This window comes from Jaculus jaculus, chromosome 1, assembly GCF_020740685.1.
Source record: "Jaculus jaculus isolate mJacJac1 chromosome 1, mJacJac1.mat.Y.cur, whole genome shotgun sequence".
Classification (NCBI taxonomy): Eukaryota; Metazoa; Chordata; class Mammalia; order Rodentia; family Dipodidae; genus Jaculus; species Jaculus jaculus.
The window spans coordinates 112,302,497-112,326,073 of record NC_059102.1 but is presented as its reverse complement, the minus strand read 5'-3'; the positions used below and the strand labels follow the sequence as shown (position 1 = coordinate 112,326,073).

The 23,577-nt window shown below is 41.6% G+C and overlaps 1 protein-coding gene across 1 annotated transcript in view; it reads left to right on the top strand.

The window, feature by feature from the left end:
• Grin3a (glutamate ionotropic receptor NMDA type subunit 3A) overlaps window positions 1–21,703 on the top strand; it is a 174,330-nt gene extending 152,627 nt beyond the window's left edge. The window contains exons 7-9 of the mRNA XM_004656974.3: window positions 9,410–9,574; window positions 11,061–11,137; window positions 17,700–21,703. Coding sequence (XP_004657031.2) covers window positions 9,410–9,574; window positions 11,061–11,137; window positions 17,700–18,039 — 582 coding nt within the window. The 3' untranslated portion in view covers window positions 18,040–21,703. The remainder of the gene's footprint in view (window positions 1–9,409; window positions 9,575–11,060; window positions 11,138–17,699) is intronic.
• The last annotated feature ends 1,874 nt before the right edge of the window (window positions 21,704–23,577 follow it).

The following is a 23,577-nucleotide window of genomic DNA, read 5'->3' as shown; positions in this document are numbered from 1 at the left end:
TAGCTTTCCTCTCTCTTCCAAGATCTGCCTTGGGATCTTAGCAATTGTTTCTCCTGACTAACCCCGAAGTGTTGGTGAAGCTACGTTTTCTAACACAGCCTTTATTACCCATGCAGTGTTATTAACGCATCCCTCAGTGAGTGGGTGAATGTGATCAAATCTGCAGAACACAGTGGGAAAAGAATAAACAAAAGAGACTTTTATAAGCATCCCTTTCCTTTGTTTCAATTCAGAGACCAGGTTCAAAAGCTTTAAAAGCTCAGAAATAAGGAAATGTACATGTTTGCCATTTTCACAAGGTTCTGTATATTGGAGGAAACTACATGGGGTGTTAGGTGTTTTCAGTATTTGTTGTATTCAGATAGTCATAAAATTAAGTTTCTGTTGTAACAACTGCCGCAAATATATTTCTTTGCTTCATACCTTTAATCACTCTCAGGGCAGCAGAGACTACCTTTCCTGTAGCAGATTGTACCCTCGCTCTCCAAGATGCATGTTTGAGGGGTAGGAGATTAATTGAGGGGTTCCTGTGGCACTACTTCAGCCCAAAGAAAGTAACCTCATAGTTCATGGAAGACGAGGTAAGCCTGGACAAAGTGCTCAACCCATCACTCTTGGTGCCAGTAAGTTCAGAAAAGGGATAATCTCATCAAGTAGAGTAGGGACCTCCCCAGAAAGGGCCCTGACTTCCAACCTCAACCCCACCCTATTTGGAGAGAATGAAACAGCTAATCAGTCTTCCAACAGGGCAGAAGCAGTAGAGTCAGCCTCTCCCAGATGCTGAAGTGCTGTTCCTCACGATGCTCATAAATGCGGAGGTTGTAAGTAAGGTGAATACTGCCCGCACAGTAAGCTGGGCTTTGAAAGCAGAGCTCGTCCCTAACAGAGAAGCTGGGATCTGCTCCATCATGAAGCGTTTCCCCTACTACGTGACATCCAAACCAAGTTCCTCGCACCCAGTGGTGATGGAGCTTGATGGGTCTACACAAGACCTCTCCCCAACTCAGGTTGGTCATGTTGTGGGAGAGCACATCAAGGAAAATATAAACACTGGGTTGCGTTTTGGAGCATCTGCTGGCCAGTGATGCAGCTCTGCCTGCACCCTAAATGTTACCAGCTCTCTGTGATTCCTTAGAGATTACTGTTAGTTCTCAGGCGACAAGGTGTCCTTGGAAGAAAAGGGACAGCACTTGTCCCAGCATCTGCGACTTCACACCAACCTTCAGTCTTAGAGGTTCACTCCCGAGACTCGTGAAATGCGAGAACAAGGAATAAACTCTTCCTACACTTACCTAGTCATGTTATACCACTTGAATGACTTTTCTCAGAAAAGGAAGATCAATTTACAAGTGTACTATTATATTTTAAAGAAGCTGGCAACTAGTCTTAGGAGGAAAGGAAAGCAAAAAGTCCACAAATTTCATCACTGACAGGGCACCCATTAAACAAGCCACACTGTCATGCTTTTTAAATAAGATTATTTAGGAACCACAAGGAATCAGAATCCCTGGCCCTTTAAATCCCATTTCATCCTTTAAACAAATGAGTTTGCAATGAACAAATAATTCTAAACTTGTAGTAATGGGTCGTAACCCATTACAACTTATTACCAGCTTGGGTACCAGCAATATAGCCTCCTTGTGTCTATTTATTTATTCAAACAAGGGTCCATCCTAAGTTTATTCTGAGAATACAAAAAGATAAAATATATTGCACTTTGAATACAATGTTTATTCTACTTATTTCATCCCCAAGATCAATATGGGAATGAGACATGAGCCCTCCTGGCTTCTCTTGCGCCGCACCCTCACTTGGTACTTTGTCACAGCCGCTCTAAAATTAACTGGACCTTTGTGTCATCCTGGTTGAGAGATGACTTAAGAACAAACGCCAGGCCCTCCCCACCATGTCTTGTGCAGAGCATACAGCAGGCTCTCAACTTGAGGCGTGGAGGATGTCTAATGGAGAATGCTAACCCCTCCTATTTGACTTTGTGCGGAGATGTTACATGACAAAAGTGAGCATACACCTTGCCAGTCAAAACGGTGTAAAGAAGCCGGGCGTGGTGGCGCACGCCTTTAATCCCAGCCCTCGGGAGGCAGAGGGAGGAGAATCACCATGAGTTCGAGGCCACCCTGAGACTCCATAGTGAATTCCAGGTCAGCCTGGGCTAGAGTGAGATCCTACCTTGAAAAACCAAAAAAAAAAAAAAAAAAGAAAAGAAAGAAAGAAAAAAGATCTAAAGAGAGACAATAAAGACCTACAAATACATACTTTAAAATACGGAAAATTTGAAATTAGAACCAAAGGTTTGAAACATAGTGGGTTACATGTGCAAATTTAACAAGAAAAGGAAAAATATTTCAGTTAATTGCTTAATCTACCTAATATAACTACCCAAAGTTTTGTGGCAGTGACCATGAGCTGAGTGAGTACTTATTTCCTTTTATAGAAAAGGACAGATTTGAGCAGATATTTGGGGAAATTAATCACATTTACTTCCAAGTTAGAATGCTTTGTTCTTTCAGTTAACTGCCAGTTGCCAACAAATTTAGTTCTATAACAACTCCTTGGAGGGATAATGACAGTTAACATTTATTGAGCAGTTGCCTCATAACTTCTTATACAACTTTTGTTATATCATTTAATCAGCACTGCAGGGGCACCATCCTCTCAGCTTTATAGATGATGCCATGGAAAGACAAAGAGTCTCTTCCAAGGACAAGCAGCCAGTCAGAGGCAAAGGAAAGACTCCTACTAGCCATTCTGATCACAAATGCTGAGCTTCATTTCTACCTCTATTTTTCTGTGGCTCCTATGTTTACCTGTTTCAAAGTATTCCTAATAATCTTATTAAAGTAATTAGTCCCAAAGCATGAATTACTTGTCAATAAGAAAGTAGCCCTCCCCTTTTTGCTTTTATGCATGGCACAGAAACATATTGACCAAGATAGTTTTAAACAATCTAAGTTCATCTCAGGAAACAGGTGACAGTATTTAAATTAAGCTGAAACCAGCAACGAATATGCTCTGAGGCTATAGAGATTAGTAACAATATGTTGTTATAAATGTATGTTAATGGACTGTGCCTGCTCACCACCATATGTTACAATCTCCAAGCCATTAGACACTCGTTTCTTTAAGAGAGAAAATAATGGTCTCAGCACAATTGGCTCATATTGTGCTTTAGAAATATCCTCAAAGGAAAGGGCTTTCAAAAAAATACACATTCCGTATTTGTATCAGTTACTTTCTTATTGGTGGGGGGGAAATTACCTTAGTAGAAATAACTCAGGGAAAGAAAGAGCTATTTTTTTTTTGCTTACAGTTCCAGAGGGTAGAGTCCATAGTATCAGGGAAAGCATGGGAGGAGCAGGAAGCCTGTGTCAAACCATCACATCAGCAGAGAGTAAGGAGAGAGCCTGAGGACAAGTAACTCCTCAAGCCCACTCCCAGTGTCACACTTCCTCCAGCGCAGCCTCACCTCCTACACTTTCCGCAGCTTTCTCAGATGGCCCCACTTTCAAACACACCACAATTCCTCACTTAGGCCAGTGATTCTCTCTGTTAGGGTGTAAAGAAGATGGCAAGCCTACAGTGTTGTGTTGTGTTTTGTTTTACATGATTTGCAAAGGGAAAGGCTTAAATGCTTTCAAGATAGGATCTCTTTGTGCTGGAGGAGTGAAGCCATGAAACCAGACTATTTTGCATTGTTTTGTTTGGGGGTGGTGCTAGGGAAGATATGCGTGTGTGTGTGTGTGTGTGTGTGTGCGCGCGCGCGCGATTCATGCAAAATATAGGAAATATGAACATGGAAAGACACTTACCTTCCAAATTTCATAAAGAGTTACTTCAATATTCCAATCAAGTTGGATTGGGGATGTAGCCAGTGGTAGAATTCTTGCTTAGAATATGTGAGGCCCTGGTTTCTATCCCTAGCACTAGGGAAAAAGAGAAGACAATTATGACAGGAGGGGATGAGGAGCCAATGTTTTGCAGCATCTTTGGTGAAACTGAGAATAGTTTATGTCTTTTTTTAAGGGTCACTTCAAACATCACCAGCCCTAAAAATAGTTACATCCTTTGACCTGGTAACCATGCAAGGACATTATGGATCTAAATAATACTAAGTTATATATTTAAATGATATAAAAGATTTAATACAGCAATATTTATCATATATAATAAATTTTGAAAATAAACAACTGAAAGTCTGGGAGTAGTCAATCATAATAAGACAAGCAATAAACATAAACATTCACATTAATAAATAGATGACTAGTATTTATAAATTGATATTAAATCATCTTATTTTAGAAAATAGTGACTTTGCAAAGCTTAATGTATATGTGTTTACCACTCTGAGAAGTATAACTGCATATGATATTATTTCAGAAGAGGAAAAGGAGAATTAATTGAAAGTAATTGTTTGGGGCTGGGCATGGTGTCTCATGCCTATGATCCCAGCCCTCAGGAAGCTGAGGCAGTTTTGCCAGGAGTTCAAGGCTAACCTGGACTACATATTGCATTCCAGGTCAGCCTAAGCTATAGTATGAGAACTTTTCTCAAAAAAAAAAAAATAGTATTTATATTATACCTAAAGTATTATGAGTAATCTCAGATTTAAAAAGTTTTTACTGAATTGTTTTAATAAGTTGAAATTTTAAATGGAGCTAATACAGCAAACTAAGGTTGTACAAGCTTAGAAGTGTGGAGATCTTAGGAGCCTGAGAACAGGACTGACATTTCTTCTGCAGCTGGAGAACCCCCATGTTCGTGAATATTTGAACAATTACCATGACATAAAAAGCAGTGATCACCCAGCACTGAAACCTGAAAGTAGTGGAAAGTCTGATGGGCCCTGGTTGCTGTCAAAATCATGCTTACACAAAGCGTGAATGCTACAAGTGTGGACTCATGCAGTGCTTGCTGGAGTTTGCAAATCATCTCCTCCTCTTCTCCTTTGTCACATGGGATCTTTGGCTCTGTCTTGGTTATAAGCAAGTTCTAAATTCTCTGAGAGAAGCCCTTCTTCTTCCTTCTTTTTGATTGTTAAACAACATTTTTAGAAACCCCAAATGATAACACTGCACAGTTTTACCCTGCTTCCAGATCTTCCCCAGGGAACTCTGACTTGATGTCTCTGGAGCCCATAAGAGACATAAACCCAGTTGTGAATTTACCAGTTCTTTCTTAGACACTAGTCTTCTAGGAAAAAATATTAGCAAAAAAAGACATTATTAGATCTTCTATATTAGAGCATTGTGTCCATTTCCTATTTCCATATGTTGAGTCACTCATATTTCAGAAGCACTTATAAGTCTGTTTTTTTTCTTTACTTCCCTCTAAAAACATTGTTCCTCAATCACTTCCAGGTTTCTCAATAAGAAAATAAAATTTTAAACATCATGATTTGTCAGAAAGATTATGCAACGCTTAATACACCAGGTCCCTGACCAAAAAAAAAAAAAAAAAAAAAAAAAGAATTACCTCAGGTTCTTATTGCCATTTCATTCTGAGGAACAGTATTTTAGAGGATGCTAAAAAAGAGAGAGAAATCAAGGATGATTTACACTATTGGTCCTGAACAAGTCCAAGGATAGTGTTTCCATGAAGGAGAAAGACTATGTGAGAAATGGGTTTCAGGGAGAAAATTAGGAGTTTGCTTCTGTGATAATAAATTTGAGACATATTTTGGATACCCAACTAAAGAGGCTGAGTAGGGAGCTGGGGAATAAAAGTCCCCAATTCTTGGTAGTCATTGGCTAATAGGCCCTATTACAAACCAAAACTCTGGATAAGAAAATGCATGTAGCAAGAAATTAAAAACATGTCAGTGTTTGTAATCAGAAAGATGAGGATTGGCAAAGAAGATTGAGGCAGAACAAAGGAATAAAAGTATCTCCAAAACAAAATGAAAAAGATTATATAGACTGACAAAGATGAAAAGATGGACAGTATCCAAGCTGCACATAATGAATCAGGTGAAAACTGACCATTGAGTCTGCTATATGGAGGTCATTGGTGACTGGAGCAGGTGGGCAACAAAACCTGACCACTGGTGGATCCCAGATAGAATGTGGAAAGAACTAGAAGCAATGAATCTAGACAACTGTATAGAAAACCAGAGAACTGGGATGGGATGCTTGCTGAGTGTTGGGAAGGGGACAGGGAAGAGGGGAGTATTAGTAGGGTGGAACTGGATGATTAATTAACACCTATGGTTGAAATGATGAGTAAAACACTCTAACAGTACTTCTTGCTGGAGGCTTGAGAACAATTTATTTAGCCAACCAGCTGTCAGCTGCTCAAGTGTCCACATGTGAGTAAAATACAAAGCAGGGTTTGGGAAACAACAAAATTGGTGATCTTGGCTTCTGTGTTCTCCTGGAAGCATTAACAGTCTGGGCAGAAACCACCCATTTGCTAGTACAGACATCTCCCTTATCTGCATCTCGTTTGTTCCTAGAAATGTGCTGGTCAGTTAATTTCCAGATGGTGGGAGCCCTTTCCATTATTTTAAATGAGAAAAACAACAAACTTTTTTCCTCTCATTCAAAAATCCCAACCACTTTTTCTAGAGTATCACTGAAAATCCTCTTAGACATCTGTAAGGGTTTATGACCTAATGCACAATGCCTGGATTGTAATATTTAAAAACCCACCAAGGACTGCTGTGTAATAGAAGATATTTTATTTTTATTTATTTGTTTATTTATTTGCTTATTTATTTATTTTTGGGTTTTTGAGGTAGGGTCTCACTCTAGCCCAGGCTGACCTGGAATTCACTATGTAGTCTCAGGGTGGCCTTGAACTCATAGCAATCCTCCTACATCTGCCTCTGGAGTCCTGGGATTCAAGGTGTGCACCACCATGCCTGGCTTAGAAGACATTTTAAATGTCATATCTTCAGTGGTTATTTAGCAGGTATTCCTGAGTGAGTGAGCAGAGCACAGTATCACTCAAACTGTTTCCCCTCCATAGTACAGTGACTATATATACATATATTTTTATTTCCATGCAAGAGAGAGAAAAAGAATGGACACACCAGGTCCTCCAGCCACTACAAAGCAACTCCAGATGCATGCACCACATTATGCATGTGGCTTTTTGTGGGTACTGGGGAATCAAACATGAGTCATTAGGCTTTGTAGGCAAACTACTTAACGGCTGAACCATCTCTCCAAGCCTACAATGACTATTTACTAGTATAAGTTAGCAACAACAACAACAACAAAAATACATGTTAAACCTAGTGAGTAAAAACAACATTCAGAAAAAATAAATTAGCAAGGCAATGTTTGTAGTTGTTCTACTTACTGGTTACAGAACTGCCTAAGTGAGGTGGGTGGGGCCAGAGGAGGATGAAGAGAAGGATTAAGAGAAGTCATGAATGCTTGAGTCTTATCCATGACTAATTCTTGAAGTTGTCTTCTGTCTTTGACACTTGGAATTCTGGAAAGGTGAGTTTGTAAACTATCAAATGCAAATACGGGGAAGCCATGGGATACACAAAAATCCTCAAAACTTCCATATTTTTTCTTTCATTTCTGTAAGTCTCAACAGCATAAGACAGAGTGCATGGGTATATTGCTGAATATGCATCCACTCGCATCATTTGTGACTGCAATTATCATTTTGTCTGCATCACCCACATTTATTTTCACAACTTGACATTGGCTATTGCTTCATTTTTCCCTACCCCTTGAGGGTCGGGCTGAGCAAGTTGTACTTCCTTAAAAAAAGTTTTCATTTGTCGATATGGGGTAGAGGTGCATATATATTCAGTGCATATCACATTTAAAGAACATGACCCAATGGGGAGAAGGGCTAGATTACAACTTCTGTTGCACATCTAATCACACAGGCTCACATACAATGTGAACACTTTGGTCGGTGCTCATAGGCTTCAGTGGAGTTTTTATTCAGATTCTTGAGTTTTTGGTTAAAAGTTTTTTCTTGACAAACTACTATGATCAGCTAGTAAAGGATACTTCAAATTATGTCTGCTTGAGAGGTATCAAGATGTTGTGTCACAGTCCTGCACCTCCACATACTAGATGTTGATCTGGGGGTAATGTGAATTAATCTCCATGACTCTCCCTTTCCTCAAATGTGGAGTGGGGACAGTTAAAACTTAAAAGAGAATGGGTGTGATGTCACACACCTTTAATCCCAGCACACAGGAGGATCACCATGAGTTCTAGACCAGTCTAGGGCTACAAGACCCTACCTCAAAAAAAAAAAAAAGGAAAGATAGAATTATAAGATCATAATATATATACATGATGCCCAGCATGCATTTTAAATGCATAACTAAAAAACAAGCATACTTACTATTATTAACTCATTTGTATGTGTTTAAACAAAGTTTAAATAAAATATGTTTAAAGGCAACATGACTCACTATAAATTACATTTTTCTGTTCACTTGGCACTGTCTTACTTAAAAACAAGTAGTGACCATCTATTTAGTGTTAGTGAATGTTTGGTGATACTAGGGTTAAAACCTAACAATAACATATTAAGTACTAAGCAGAGGGCTGAAGAGACGGCTCATCAGTTAAAGGCACTTGCTTGCAAAGCTTTCAGATTGGGTTCAATTCCCCAGCCACCCATATAAAGCTGGATAGGTGTTCATTTGCAGAAGCAAGAGATACTTTTATGTCCACACACACACATGCACACAAATAAATTTTTTTGATACTTTTAAAGAAAATTTTAAATCATGACAACACTACTCAGGCTCTTTCATATGTCATACAAATATTTGCAAACATGTTTCCTTAATTATAAAACTACCCTATCTCAATGCAAAAAAAAAAAAAAAAAAACTGGCAAAAAAGTCAGCAACCAAGAACATTTCTTCTCTTTTTTCTCCATGGATGCTCATTTTGTGGCCTGGCACAACTTACTATACCTCTCTGCTCTGTTTCCTCATCTGTAAAATTAGGTCATTGAACAGATGGTCTCCACATTCCCTGCCAGATCGGAATGCCAGGGTCACTGAACTCATCATCTTTTCCCCTTAAACCTATTCATTCTCTACTCTTGAAAGAGGTTCTTTCCTTCATAGCTAGTTAATGGTTTCATATATTAAACCATCACATACCTATGTCTTTATTTCTCTCAGTCTCTAAGAGATGATAATATGGTCCAGACTCAGAGCCTTGGCACAACACCAGAAATTGCTCAACAGTGAGATTTGTATGCGGGCAGCACTCCAGGTCTGTGCAGCTCCGCGTCCCACCCTGGCCATCTCCTTCTCAGTGCGGTCCAGTAACGCTCAGTGATCACACAGGGAGGGATGAATAACCTCCAACTGAAAGGAATCCGAACCTAAGAAAGAGCAAACGAGCCTTGGGCCACATAGCTCATTGCACTCATGGCCTTTCCTGTCTTCTCACAGACCTTGCAAATGGGCATAAAACACTTTTCTGGACTGTTCGTGCTACTGTGTATCGGGTTTGGTCTGTCTATCTTGACAACCATTGGTGAACACATAGTGTACCGGCTGCTACTACCGCGGATCAAAAACAAATCCAGGCTGCAATACTGGCTGCACACCAGTCAGGTGAGTGCCTCAGGACTGCTGTTCCAATGCTCATATACTTCAGAATGCCTGGTGATGGGAGGACCCAGGGCCAATTCAGGCTGAAAAAGGGCAAGGTACCAAGAGAAAGGTGGTGGGCATTCAGAAGGTAGAGCATCCTCTATCCCATTAACTCACTAACTCACCTCCCCTTGAATGAAGATATCCCACAAGGCCCCTTTCTTTCCTGTAACACCACTGTTGCTCACTGGAGAAGCTTCAGAACTAGGTTTGACTTAATAGGGACAATCTCAAGAGATGGTAGAAAAATGTTTCCCATGGATTCCTTTATTGTCAAAATTAAATGCCATTAAATGAGTGTAAAGTCCCCATTCCTTTTGATGTGATTCTGTTTATCTCTGTTCTACTCTTCTCTGGACTAGAGTTTTGAGGCCTGCAGGTACAAGCCCAAGCTATACTGGAATATGGTTCTCTCGTGTAAGCCATACACCAACACACAACTTAAAGAGAGAACTAAAATTGTTCATAGACTGACCCTCTGGGCACACGTTTTGGCACAACTCTCCCTGGAGGGAATGGGGTAGAGAACAAAATAATGTATGCAGGTGTCTCTAGCAAAGGCCACAGGTTCACCTGCTCATGGTGAGGCAGATAAGCCACCCGGCCTCCCTAATAGAAGAGTCCCCATGGCCTCCTGGAAATTCACGGCTCACTTTGCCTCTCAGCAGAGCAAACATTCTGCTGCTTATGCCATTCACCCATCCTCTTTCCGCCTTCTTCGCTTTATTAACATGTGATTTTTTTAAAAACAGATATTGATTTGGTTATAGTTGAACCTTGTTCTTCCTGCCTTCTTTCTGGAAAGCCTGTGTTCTCTCTTACATTTTACACAAGTGGTCTTCTCTGTTGCATACTAATAGAATTAGTTTAATTCTCGGGGAGTCCACTTCCCTTCCTTGTTTTGGTTGTTAAGAAATTCACACGTTTTTTGCCAGGCATGGTGGCGCACGCCTTTAATCCCAGCACCTGGGAGGCAGAGGTAGGAGGGTCGCCATGAGTTCAGGGCAACCTGAGACTATATAGTGAATTCCAGGTCAGCCTGAGCTACAGTGAGGCCCTACCTCGAAAAAAACAAAAGCCAACAACAACAACAAAAAAAAACTTCACACATTTTTGAATCACCTTTCACAATTGTGCAAGGCCTTGTGCTGGACTATAATAATAGTAATTCTTCATAGCTCATGCCATTCACAACCCAAGGCTTTTCCAAGCTGTCACATATCACTGTCACTTTCTTTAGAAAGAATAACCTATCATTTAGAAGCCTGGACATCTTGAGATTTGAGGCTGAATGTTGATCTGTTTTCACAACTGCTTGAAAATTTGGTTAAAGAGGTCAAGGCTTATAGTTAGCCAGGGAATACTCCATTAAATCTTAGGCGGTATTTTGTCCCCTAGCCCATGTCTTTCTAACAGTCTGTACCCATGAATCCATTTTCTCTACCAGAGGCTGCACAGAGCATTAAACACATCATTTGCAGAGGATAAGCAGCAGCGTTTCAAGACCAAACGTGTGGAAAAGAGGTAAGAGGCCAAAGCCAGCTGTCTCTGTACCTACTAAAATAAAAGTTTAGAGATGTAGCTGAGACTCCATGTGCAAAAGATAGTTATATCTAAATAGTTATAGACCAAATTGGGACAATTTGTTGATAAACAAAGCCAACATAAATACATGTATCTGCAAATATAATGAAGTAAAATATAAAATAAACATGTATGTACTGAAATGAAAATAGGCAAAATATTGTTCTATTTAAGAAATGCAGGTATAGATTATGGAGCCTGGCATCTGAGTTGAGACCTTTCTCTGGCATTTACAGTATATGTGACCTTGGGCAAGTTACTTAAAACTGTCTCTGCCTCAGGATCATCTATAAAACTGAGGTAAATGGCACAATAAATAAAAAGCCTTGAAAATAAAGAAAATGACTATAATTATTAGCAATTGTTATACACAAAACACATGAAAGACTTAATTCATAAGTTCTATAGGCAGTTATTTTCAAGTGGACTTATTTTCTGGGCATGTTTCCACTCCCTTCCTCTCCACCACTCCTAAGAATATTTGGAATAAGCAACAGACATGTCCTCCTCAATCTACTACCAGGTGCTCTCAGAACTCCCTAGATAAGCTCTTTATTCATAGAAGCAAGCATTAAATGCCTCAATGACAGTGAAAATTCCAAACTCCACATCTTCACCACAGCCAACCTGTAGATGACGATAGCCTCATCATGGTGACTGAAGATGTCAGATGCATTTGAGTCCAGTGCTTATTGGCTTCTGTTGCCTAAGGCTATCCTCCTGACTCTTTCACATGCCCAAAGGGCTCAGCTCTAAAGATCTGTACCATCTATGGCATACCCTCAACTCAAAGCTGGGCTTTCTGGATGGTTTTGAAATCTGATATTAACACTACATTTGTGACAGAAGCAAAGGGAGTGGAGCCCAGGGCTCTTCCTAGTCTGCAGCGGCTGCCGCAGTCCTTTCTCTTGGGCTCGCATCTTGCTTGTCAGATCTTTTCTTAAAGCCTGTTGGCAGTCACAAAGCACCCCTCCCCCAGCTCTCAGCTGTCGCAGTACAAGTCTGTTAGTGACAAGCTATAGCCTAATCAGGTCACAGCTGCTCTATGCCACCTTACAGAGCTCTGTGATTATTTTTAACATAAACTTCTTAATCAGAAAAGTACGAGAAGCAAAGATACTGTCCTATAATGACAAAACATTTTTCCAGGAATAGAAGCAGGAAGCCCAGCGAGCCCGTCTGCATCGCTGATGAAACTTACTCCTACCTGCCTCACCCTGCCAAGAGCCAAATGGGGCTCTTCACTCAACTTACCTACTTCTTTTGGCAGATCCCCGCTCTGAGTCGTTTACTCTGAGAGCTGTGACAGAACATGTCCTATCACTGTGACCTGATTACTCTACAGCTTGTCATTAACAGGCTTGCGCTGTGACATGGGATGCCACAGACAGAGGGGTGGGGAGCACCCTGACTAGTCAAGGGACAAGGAGACAGTGGAAATGATTCTGACCAGCTGGGTGCACGATGCTGAGAATGGTCTGCACTAATGAGGATGCAAGCCATGAGCAGACTTGTTGTCAGCCCCTTCTTTCTATAAATGAGAGTGTGTCTTGGACTCATATTTCCTGTGCCAGCCTCCCTATAACCCAGCACCTGCAATTTGTCAAACAGAATGAGTGTTTGTGGGTCTATATCAGTTACTTTTTCTTTTCTTTCGTTCTTTTTTTTTTTTTTTTTTTTGCTTTTTCGAGGTAGGGTCTCACTCTAGCCCATGCTGACCTGGAATTCACTATGGAGTCTCAGGCTGGCCTCGAACTCACAGCGATCCTCCTACCTCTGCCTCCCAGTGCTGGGATTAAAGGTGTGTGCCACCACACCCGGTTCAGTTACTTTTTCATTGCTATGTAAAATACCTGACAAGAAGCAGCTTAAGGAAAGAAGGTTTATTTTTGGCTTGCAGTTTCAGGGGTACAGTCTATTATGGTGGGGAACACATGGTGGCAGGAGGCTGGCTGGTCATATTGCATCCATAGTCAACAAACCCATGGTAAACAGGAAGTGCAGCCAGTCTATAAATCTTCAAGGCCCACCCCCAGTGACCCACTTCCTCCAGAAAGGCTCTTCCTCCTAAAAGCTCTACAGCCTTTCTAAACAGAGCTACCAGTTGGGGGCATGTTCAAACCCATGGGCCTATGGGGACATGTTACACTGAAACCATGACAGGGTCTCATAGCTGTCTTTTTTTTTGTTGGTACTCAATTGACATTTATACCGTGCAGAGGTGCATTACGTGGAACAGCTAAAACTTGACTGAAAATTCTATATAGATTAAAGAACTAGAAAGCAGAGTTGGAGGTAGACAGAGCCTCCATAAAGGACAGGAAGAAGCCTGAAGAGAAAGAAATGACCCTGAACCAGAGAAGGGCTCATGACCCTTGTAGAAGCTTACTTATTGCAAATAACCGCTACTTCCTGAACCACATGATGTCAGATACAGACAGCTCCATTAAGGAGAAAAACTAAGGTAGTCAGGCATGGTGGTACACACCTTTAATCCCAGCACTCGGGAGGCACAGGCAGGAGGATTGCCATGAGTTCAAGGCCACCTTGAGACTACATAGTGAATTCCAGGTCAGCCTGGGCTAGAGTGAGACCCTACCTCATAAAAACAAAAAAGAAAAAAAATTAAAACATTCCAGCAGATGACCTCTGCCAGTAAAATGTTGTGGGTTAAATATTATCAAGTTTAGTGGCCACTAAAATGACAATAGCACTTATAACTCCAGCATTTGGGAGGTAGAGGCAGGATGATCAGAAGTTCAAGGCCAATCTTGGCTAAATAGTGAGTTCAACGCCACCATAGGCTACATGAGACTGCTTCAACTGCCCCCTCTTCAAAAAAGAAAATCTCTCTAGTCTCTTTCGAATTGTCCAGTACAGTGTTGAACTTCAGTGGTATATAATTTCTCCAGAAAAGCCTGTTTAGCTTATTTTATTGTGAAATACTCACTCTGCTGGCCACATTACACTCTTAAGACCAAGAAAGGTGTGATATAAAACACAACCTAGGGACTGTATTATAACATACTCATTCCTCTAATTAGACACTGTATCTTGTATTCAGAATCTGCTACCTTCATCCATGAGTGCCCTAGAACCAAACTGCATTTATCATAGCAATGATATTAACAACTAGAGTCTGTCACAAAGCAGGCCATCTTTGGCTTGGTCTGTTATATTTCTGAATAGATATCCAAAGTCCTAGTTAACCAGACTGGCTATGTCCACTTACTCAGCCACTAATGACTGCCTAGAGAGTCCAAAAAAAATGTGTAGATTTTCCCACTGTCAACCATTCTATGGAACTAGAGTTATGTTTGCTGGCTTGAAAATGTTCTTTTGTTCCTTATGAATATATGCAAATGCCCATGCTACTATAATTTGACGTCTCCTCTATTCTCTATATTTATGAACAAATTTAAGACAATAAATGAACAGATGGTTAACATATGAGTTTGAGGAAAGGCTTGGAGAAATGTTGGACCATAGTAAAGGCAGATGTTTAGTGCAGAGAGGGTAAAAAGCAGATATTACAAGAGTTTTTTAATGTAATTTTTAGTTTATTAAATGTAAAAACTATAAGGCTAGAAGAGAAAATATAATTGTATGTTCCCTATGATTCTAAAGCCAGGTACACAACTTTAAACAAAATCCTAGAGAACTTTTCCACAGCCCAAGACCCCGAAGAGTGAGCTGTAGTGCCCTCTGCTCACTTCTATGAGATATAAACCAAGAGCAACACTAAATAAATGCAAGTTGTTTGGAGTGTTTGTGTTAATTCCTTAGGCATGTTCTACTTTTTTTCATTACTATGAACTCTACTATATGAGCATATTGTTTATTGGTCATATTCCCACAGGGTTATACTCTTAGGTCACCTCTCCCCACCCCATTCTCCTGAGGGCGCTCCACAGTAGGGTTTCAGCATTCACTGTGCAGTCATGAAGATACCAGTCAATCCCTGTGGGAGAAAATGCCTCAGGACACTCCTTCTCACCCTGAGGCTCTTACAATCTTTCAGCCCCCTCTTCCTCAATGTTCCCTGAACCTTAGAAGGCATGTTGTAAGTCTCCTTTAGTTTTGAGCTCTCAGCAAACTCAGATATTCTGCTTTGATGAGTTTCGAGTGTCTTCAGGGTCTACTACCATCTCCCTGGAGGAAGTTCTTGGGCTATCCATGAAAGCAGCACTCATTTAATCTCCCACTTCTTCTGTAATATCTCTTGGGCCCTTGTGGATGTGAGAGATGCCTTGTCTCATGCTAGGCAGTCAGCTTTCTTTTCTTGTTATATTGATGGATCTTGGGCCTCTTCAGTCTTTGCTGCCATCAGTAAAAAGTAGATATTCTAACCAAGAATGAGAGCAGCATGGAGCAAATGGAAGAAATATATACATTTAGGAGATTTCTTGACAGACCTACCCTCTCATCATGGCCAAACAGTGGAAACTTCACTCTAGAGTCATAGGCTCTGACTATCCCCCCACTATACCCCCCCAAGCCCACTTGGGTTTTGCTGCTAAAGAAATCATCCAGATGCTTAATGTTTCCAACAGTGATTTGTCTGCTAACCTATAGGTCACCTGAGCTTGCTCTTATGTCTGCAGCCAGCTTGGAGAGAAGGGGAAGCAGCTACAGACTGCCTGGCTTGATTAGCCTCTGCTGGGTCACCCTGGAAGTCCATGACCTTTCTCCACATCTGCCATCCTAAACAGGCCATGTACCTTTGTTCACATTGTATCAGTGGGAGCTTGGGAAAAAATGATACTGTGTGAGGCATCTTAAAAGCATAGGCTTGGAACTGCTAAACTTTCCTTGAACTAAAACAAATGATGAGAACAGAATGGGGTCTGGTGGTGGCTCATGCCTATAATCCCAGCATTTGGAAGGCTGAGGCATGCATGATGCGCACCATGATATTGAGAACATTCTAGGCCACATAATGATTGATATTCAGACCAGATTGGACTGTTGATTTAGATGTCATCACAACCAACCAACAAATAATTGAATTATTAATGAGACCAGACTTCATTTAAGGAAGGGAGCTATGGATGAAAGAAGGAGAGAGGTTATTAGCCTTTAGCATTCTCCCACTTAGCAGTGTAACACAGAATCATCCTATTAGTCCTTGTGTTTTTATTCTCATACATGTAACTACATCAAGGCTGCATTTTTCAGGGCTGAAGTGATGGCTCAGCAACTAAAGGCAATTGCTTGCAAAGCCCCATGGCCCAGGTTTGATTCCCCAGTACCCACATACAGCCAGATACACAAAGTGGATGTCATTTGCAATGGCAAAGGGCCATTCATAATCTCTGTCTTTCTCTACCTGCAAAAATACCCAACAAATTATTTAAAGAAATAAATTTTTTTTTTTTTTTTTTTTTTTTTTGGTTTTTTGAGGTAGGGTCTCACTCTGGTCCAGGCTGACCTGAAATTAACTCTGTACTCTCAGGGTGGCCTTGAACTCATGGCAATCCTCCTACCTCTGCCTCCCGAGTGCTGGGATTAAAGGCGTGCGCCACCACGCCCGGCTTAAAATAAAAACTTTTAAAGATGGCATTTTTCTTATGATCTTTCTCAGGAATAAAATGAATTCAGTTTTATAGGAACGAAAAACACAAGGATTTAACAGGGTTTTTCTATTGTATTCTAGCCTATGGTAAATTATTAAAAAGTGGTCATAGCCTATTCATCTTCCTGCTGTTCCTCCTAGGGTAGAAGAAATCAGCAGACACACTGCTTAGGGCACTGATCTGTTCTTGCAATGAGAAACTCTTCTCATTGTACCCAACTGGCAACGTGTACTTCCAGTGCCTGTCTTTCTGTTTATAGCCATGATTATACAGTCGTGCCAGGTTATACCAGGAAAGCCTAAAGGGATTGCACATTTCCATTTGACTTTCATTATTCCAGCAGGAATCAAGGACTGGAGGTGGGAGGACTTGTTTGTTTATAAGAATCAGGTAGGACTTATCATTCTCAAATTGATAAATTTATCCCAACAGTGATAAATACTTTTGCTAGTACCTTATATGCCTTTAATGTTCCCCCAAATCAAGTGTGAAAGGTCAGGATTGCCCAATGGGACTAAGATGAGGCATAAGGTAATATAGATCAACAGCCCCGATGCATCTGATGACCATTTGCACTGACTAGGGCATCATCTATACAGCCATAGGATGCTTCAAGCAGCTTCTGAACTTTGCCTGTAGGAAGGTAATCAAAGGGTACTTAAAGTTCTTCACAAGAGAATGTTCCACATCCCATTTCACCAAATGATACCCAATTCCAATGTCAGAGCAGCAAAAGATCTCCTTAAATTCAACTGAGAGTTCATGGCTCCTACTGTCCCTATGCCAGTCTAGCAGCCAGTCTGTCCATGGCTTGGTGACTTCATTTCTATGTGTATATCCCACTCTGTACTATTCACACAGGAAATGGCCAGCAGACATGGAGAAGTGCAAGACAAAGGGGGATCTGAACTGTCTCTGTTTCCTAGGTCCAACATGGGGCCCCGTCAGCTTATGGTGTGGAATACTTCTAACCTAAGTCAGGACAACCAGCGGAAACACATCTTCAGTGATGAGGGAAGACAAAACCAGCTGGGCATCCGGACCCACCAGGACATCCCTCTCCCACCAAGAAGAAGAGAACTCCCTGCCTTGCTGACCACCAATGGGAAAGCAGATTCCCTCAATGTAGCACGGAACTCAGTGGTACAGGAACTCTCAGAGCTGGAGAAGCAGATCCAGGTGATACGCCAGGAGCTGCAGTTAGCTGTGCGCAGGAAAACAGAGCTGGAGGAGTATCACAGGACAAATCGGACTTGCGAATCCTAGGTGATCACATCACTCCCCTTGCTCACTCAGCTCCTGGCACTGGAGCCCTGGAGACACTTTGTGATGCTCTTTGGTAATGACTGAAAAAGGCATGGGGAAGTAAAGTTCTAGGTCTCCTGGTGGTGAACAAGTGTGCTCAGCTCTTCCCACAATTGTCCCCAAGTCTCCAGCATAGGGATCTGTTCTATAGTGGGAGCCTGAACTTATCTGGGAGTATAAAGTGTGAAAGGGATGTGTCAACCCCAGCTCCTGTCAACCTCTTCACCAGGTGCCACAGTATTATTTCTGGTTTTTAGCCCTTTCTCTGCACTTCAACAAGCGATAAAATTATTGCTCATAACTGTGTCTTACTGGGTTGGTTTTTAATCTCACTACAGAACAATACTGTCAAGGGTTGCAGATTTGATAAAACTTCTACTCTGGATTTGGTCCTACACTGTAAATGGGAAGCAGGGTAAGAATCAGAGACTCTAGGGACAGGGCAGATACTTTAAAAGGAAGCAAACTCAATCACTACAGGCAAGGACTGATTAATCATGCTACATGCATACTAGAAAGGCTGAGGATCTCTGACCCTAAACCTGACTAACATTTTGTAGGAACATGTTTACACAGCATTATTACCAGGAAAGGGATGTAGTGAGTGGGAACAGAGGACAGGCAGCTGGGCATTAACAATATACACAATGCCTTGGGACAAAAACTCATGCCAGAAAGACAATTTGGCGAAGGACTGAATCCAGTTATACTTCTAATCTGATTAAGCATCTCCACTATAGACTATACTGTGTACCTTTTATAAAGGAAAGAAAGAAAAGCAAGGTCATAGCCTTAGGCTTACCCTTGAATATCCCTGCTTAATGCCTGCTAGAGTCCATGAGTTTCCATACATGGGTTAAAGGAAATGATCTGTGTACTACATGTGGAGCTGTTTTCACCTCTGTCAGCCTTAGGAAGTGTAGAAGTCATCAGGGGATGCCTACGAACATCACAAACAGTATTCTGAAGTCTGCTCTGTGCTTTGCAATCTCCCATATTCACACCCACCCATATCTGAGCCCCCTGGTTAACCCTAGGCTCCATCGTATGCCACCAAAAGACTAGTATAAGTAAACAAGCTTCCCCTGTGTTTAGGCATCCCTTTCCCTGCGTACAGGTATGTGGCATGTAGAAAGGAGAACATGGGATCTCCAGATGTTCCCATATGTCCCCCAAATATTGACTAGGTAAGAATTCTCCAAGGTCTTCATCACAGAACTGACAGGACCCTTCCCCAAAATTAGAGGGAAGGCCTGAAAGTGGGCTCAGAAACCTGAGGCACATACACGTGTCCAAAGTTACTCTTGGATAAATGCGTCACTGTAAGTTTGGCTGTCCCCAGGCAGTGAGAAGTTAGGAGGACCTGTGCGACTTATTTCTGCACCTTTCACACCCCCACCCCAATCCGAGGGTGCCTTTTAGGAGAGATGACTGCTTTCTTCTCAGTACGCACTTCCCCACCCCATTTATCTTAATGTGATTTGTAATGTGTGCACTTCACAATATTGTACCGAGCAGATCATTAAGAAGGTGTCCACCCGCCCCCCCCCACCTTTGGACACAATGCCTGCACTTCACCAAGAGCTAGTCAGACCCCCAGGGAATGATAGCTCCTTATGCTGTAATTAAATCACATCTGAGCCATGAATTAATTTGCAGAGAAACCCCAGGAGTACACATAAGTACTGATGAGGTAGGAGTACTCTAAAATTAGACTTCAACCTCACTGAGACACAATTCTACCAGGGCAAGTGAACCCTGAAGACAGAGGACAAATGCTTTGCAATACCCTAACCCCTCCCTCATTGTCACCCAACCCAAAAGCAGGTTAGTGGCTGTGTTTGGAAGGTTATGACCCATAGCCCTTCAGCCATTGCCACTCATCTACAACAAAGGATGCCCCAGTTTCTGCCACCATGCTCTGGGCACCCTAGGACACCTGTGCAGCCCACAAGGCCAATGTTACAGGTGTACTTTGACTCACATGAGAGCCATGCTCCTATTGTGCACAGACATTTTTTGTAACTCAATTCATTCTGACTGTACTTGAGAAGCTCACTATTTAAAGGAACCCAGAGGTGAATTCTTTTTGTAAAAAAAAAGAAACAAAAACAAAAACAAAATCCCTTTTGTAATGCAATTAACTGTCCCTTAATGTATCTGTTTTGTAACTTTGGATTTTTGTATATCCAGTTGACTTCAAGCTTCTCCGCTGAGGCATTCTGTGCAGTGGTGAGCACACGTCAGATCTCCCTGCCTATTCAGAGCAAGCTGTGCACACTCCTGTCTTCTAAGGAGTGTCTTGGCCAAAACTGTGGCCAGGATGCAGCAAGCAACAGCAGGAGTAAAGGCAGGCTTACCGCTGTCAGCACTGCTCTGAAACACTTCCATATCCTGGATAAGAAAAACATAATTGCTTGTGGTAAAATGAAGCAGTTTTCATGATAAGTAGCATTTTTTTTAATGGTAGTAATTGAACAGTGTTTTGCAATTTGTGAAACAGTGTGCTGTGTTTTGTACAAAGATTTTATGAAAGGGTGGGTACTTCAAAACCTTTCTGTTCTGTCCACCTCTGTCCTCTCAACTACCCCTCAGGCTCAAAAACCCCACCAAGGTAAAGCCTTCAGATAGAGGGTGGTTGGAAAGAGCTAAAGGATGCTGCCTTGCTTCTTCCAGGCTCCCATTTCATGAGATCAGGAAAGCCTCCACTCTCGTCCACATTCTGGCGCTGGGAGAAGTGGAATATTACAAGCTGAGTGCCACACTGAGCCCGTTCTCCAAAGGGAACGGCTGGGCAAGCTGAACAAGTGTGGCTACTTGGTTTGCTTGAATAAGAAAGTAAGGGCCCTCAGCCTGTATGCTGCAGGTAGAAGAAAAAGGATATTCCTCCAGCAAATAGAATTAGTTTAAAGAATGACTGTGATAGGCAAGTGAAGCAGCCAGAGGGACCAATAAGTTGAGGTCTAATATACCTGGACATGATTTTCCATTATTCATGTATTTAGCACAAACTCCATACAGGAGCTGCCACTTCCATTCCACCCTGAGAAGCAGTAATGAACAAGAGCCAAAGGAACAAAGCTATATGGTCAAGGAGACGGACTTCTCAGCATTGCTGTTGAGTCTGACAGAGCATTGGATTAAGTGGAGCACTCTCTTGGGTGGACAAAGAAGGGACAAGAAACCACTCCCGAGCCTTTCCCACTCAACACATTTTAAAAAGCCAATCACAAAACCCACCCATTATCAGAAGAAACTGCTCTCTAGTCACTAAAACCGCCTCATACCCTACCCTTTTCAGCTACTCCTTTCTTGGCCCACCCAAACCATCCACTAAGAGAGGACTCCCTCAGTCCTTTTTTAGTTAATAATCATTTTATGAAAAACAATGTATTTATAAGTATTTTCTTAAGGTTTGTGAAGAGTATCTGCATTGTGTCTTCATTTCAATGTGTTTGCAAGTGCTCCGCTCCAAGAACTGAAATGCTGTCTTGTGAGCATGATGTAAACAGGCTGTTTTGCTCAGCCACCTTTCTTGTATAACACGTTGATGGACTAGATGTCCTCAGGTCTTTTCCATCTTCGGTTTCTATGACTGTGAAATAAATGTTCAGACAGAACTTCACTTTCAGGTGTCCTGCTGGCATTCTTTGGAGATTCACCAGCTCCTTCCTAACGATGTAGCAGTTACCTAACCAGAAGCAAATTAATGGAGGAAAGGGTTTATTTCAGTTTAGTTTCAAGGGGAAGCTTCATCAAGGCAGGAACAGATAGCCAGGGTATCACAATCATCTTATCTGGGAGGGCATGGCAAGAGTGAACTAGCTCTGGACAACCAAAGGGCTGGACTAACCTCAAGACCCACCCCCAGGGATATACTTCCTCCAACAAGGCTCCATCTCCCACAGGCTCCACAACTCTCCCAAATTGCCCTCAGGTGAAGACCAAGAATTCAAACACATAAGGGGACATTTTACATTCAAGCCAACACAACTATTAATCCTATGATTTATGCTTGTTTCTTGAACGTAGTTCAAAGAAACAGATATGCTAAGAAAACTCAGAGCCCAGGCATTATGAAGTAGAAACAGCTATAACAGAAAAAGGCATTGTAGGAAAAAAAACAAACTCTCCATAGATATATAAAAACTCTGTCCTAATGATCCTCATTTAATAATTCAACAAACATTTGCTCAACAGTTTCCATTTATACATGCCAAGTGCTAGAGACACATCAGTGGAAAGGGCAGGTAAGGTCTCTGACCTCAAAGACTCACAATCTGATTTGTGCAGTGTGTGCACAGACGGTGCTTTAATTGCTAACATTCATCATGCACAGACAGTATAAGCCAGCATTTTATTAATCTCAAAGATTACAACCTTTTAAGTACTTCAGATGTAGACTACAGTAGAGAAATGGTAATCTGCCCAAGATCACACAGCTAGTAGCAGAAGTAGAGAGATTAATGTGCCAACACTATGACCATACAATATTGTGTCTAGAATGCCCCCTTAGTCTGTCTCACTGCCTCCTATCCAGGTCTCTCCTTGGCTCCCAACCATACAGATCAGAGGGAAGTTGATCTAACCACACCTGCACTGGTCTGACTGTAGACCATAGGCCCTCAAGTCTCATAAAAACAGTGTTTTGGGGGCTGGAGAGATGGCTTAGCAGTTAAGATGCCTGCCTGCAAAACCTGAGGACACAGGTTCAAATCCCCAGACCCACATAAGCCAGATGCATAAGGTGACACATGCATCTAGACTTTGTTTACACACAGTGACTAGAGGTCCTAGTGCAGTCATTCTCTCTCAAATAAATTAACAACAACAACAAAAAGTGTTTCAGCACCTATTCTGCTTTCTAGCTTCACTAAGAACTGGGACACTTTCAAACCACCCAACAGTCCTGCAGACATGTTAGCAGTTTCTGACAATCTAGATAGCCTAATCCACAGCAAGCTTGCCCTCATGAATTGGTAGTTAGATGTTTTCTCCACAGACACATTCTTTTGAAATATAAACAAGTCAAATCTCATAAAAATATGATCTTCATATAACTTAAATGCCAACTTCCCAGGATTCTCTGAATCACTGATATTCATTCATTTTGGAGGTCCCAGCAGAGGGCCAGGCATTGGACAAGCTGCAAGAGACAGAAAGTTAAGAGCAGGGATGAAGAGATGGCTTAGTGGTTAAGGCGTTTGCCTGCAATCCAAAGGATCCCAGTTCAACTCTCCAGGACCCATGTAAGCCAGATGTACAAGGTGATGCATGTGTCTGGGGTTCATTAGCAGTGGCTGCAGGCCCTGGCACACCCATTCTTTCTCTCTGCCTCTTTCTCTCACGCTCTCTCAAATAAATAAATAAAATTTTTTTAAAAAAAAGAAAGTTAAGAGCAGATTCTGATCTCAAGGGCACACAAACTGGTAACACCATGTGGTGCATACTTTGATTAAGAAACGCACAACAGGGCTGGAGAGATGATATTTGCCTGCA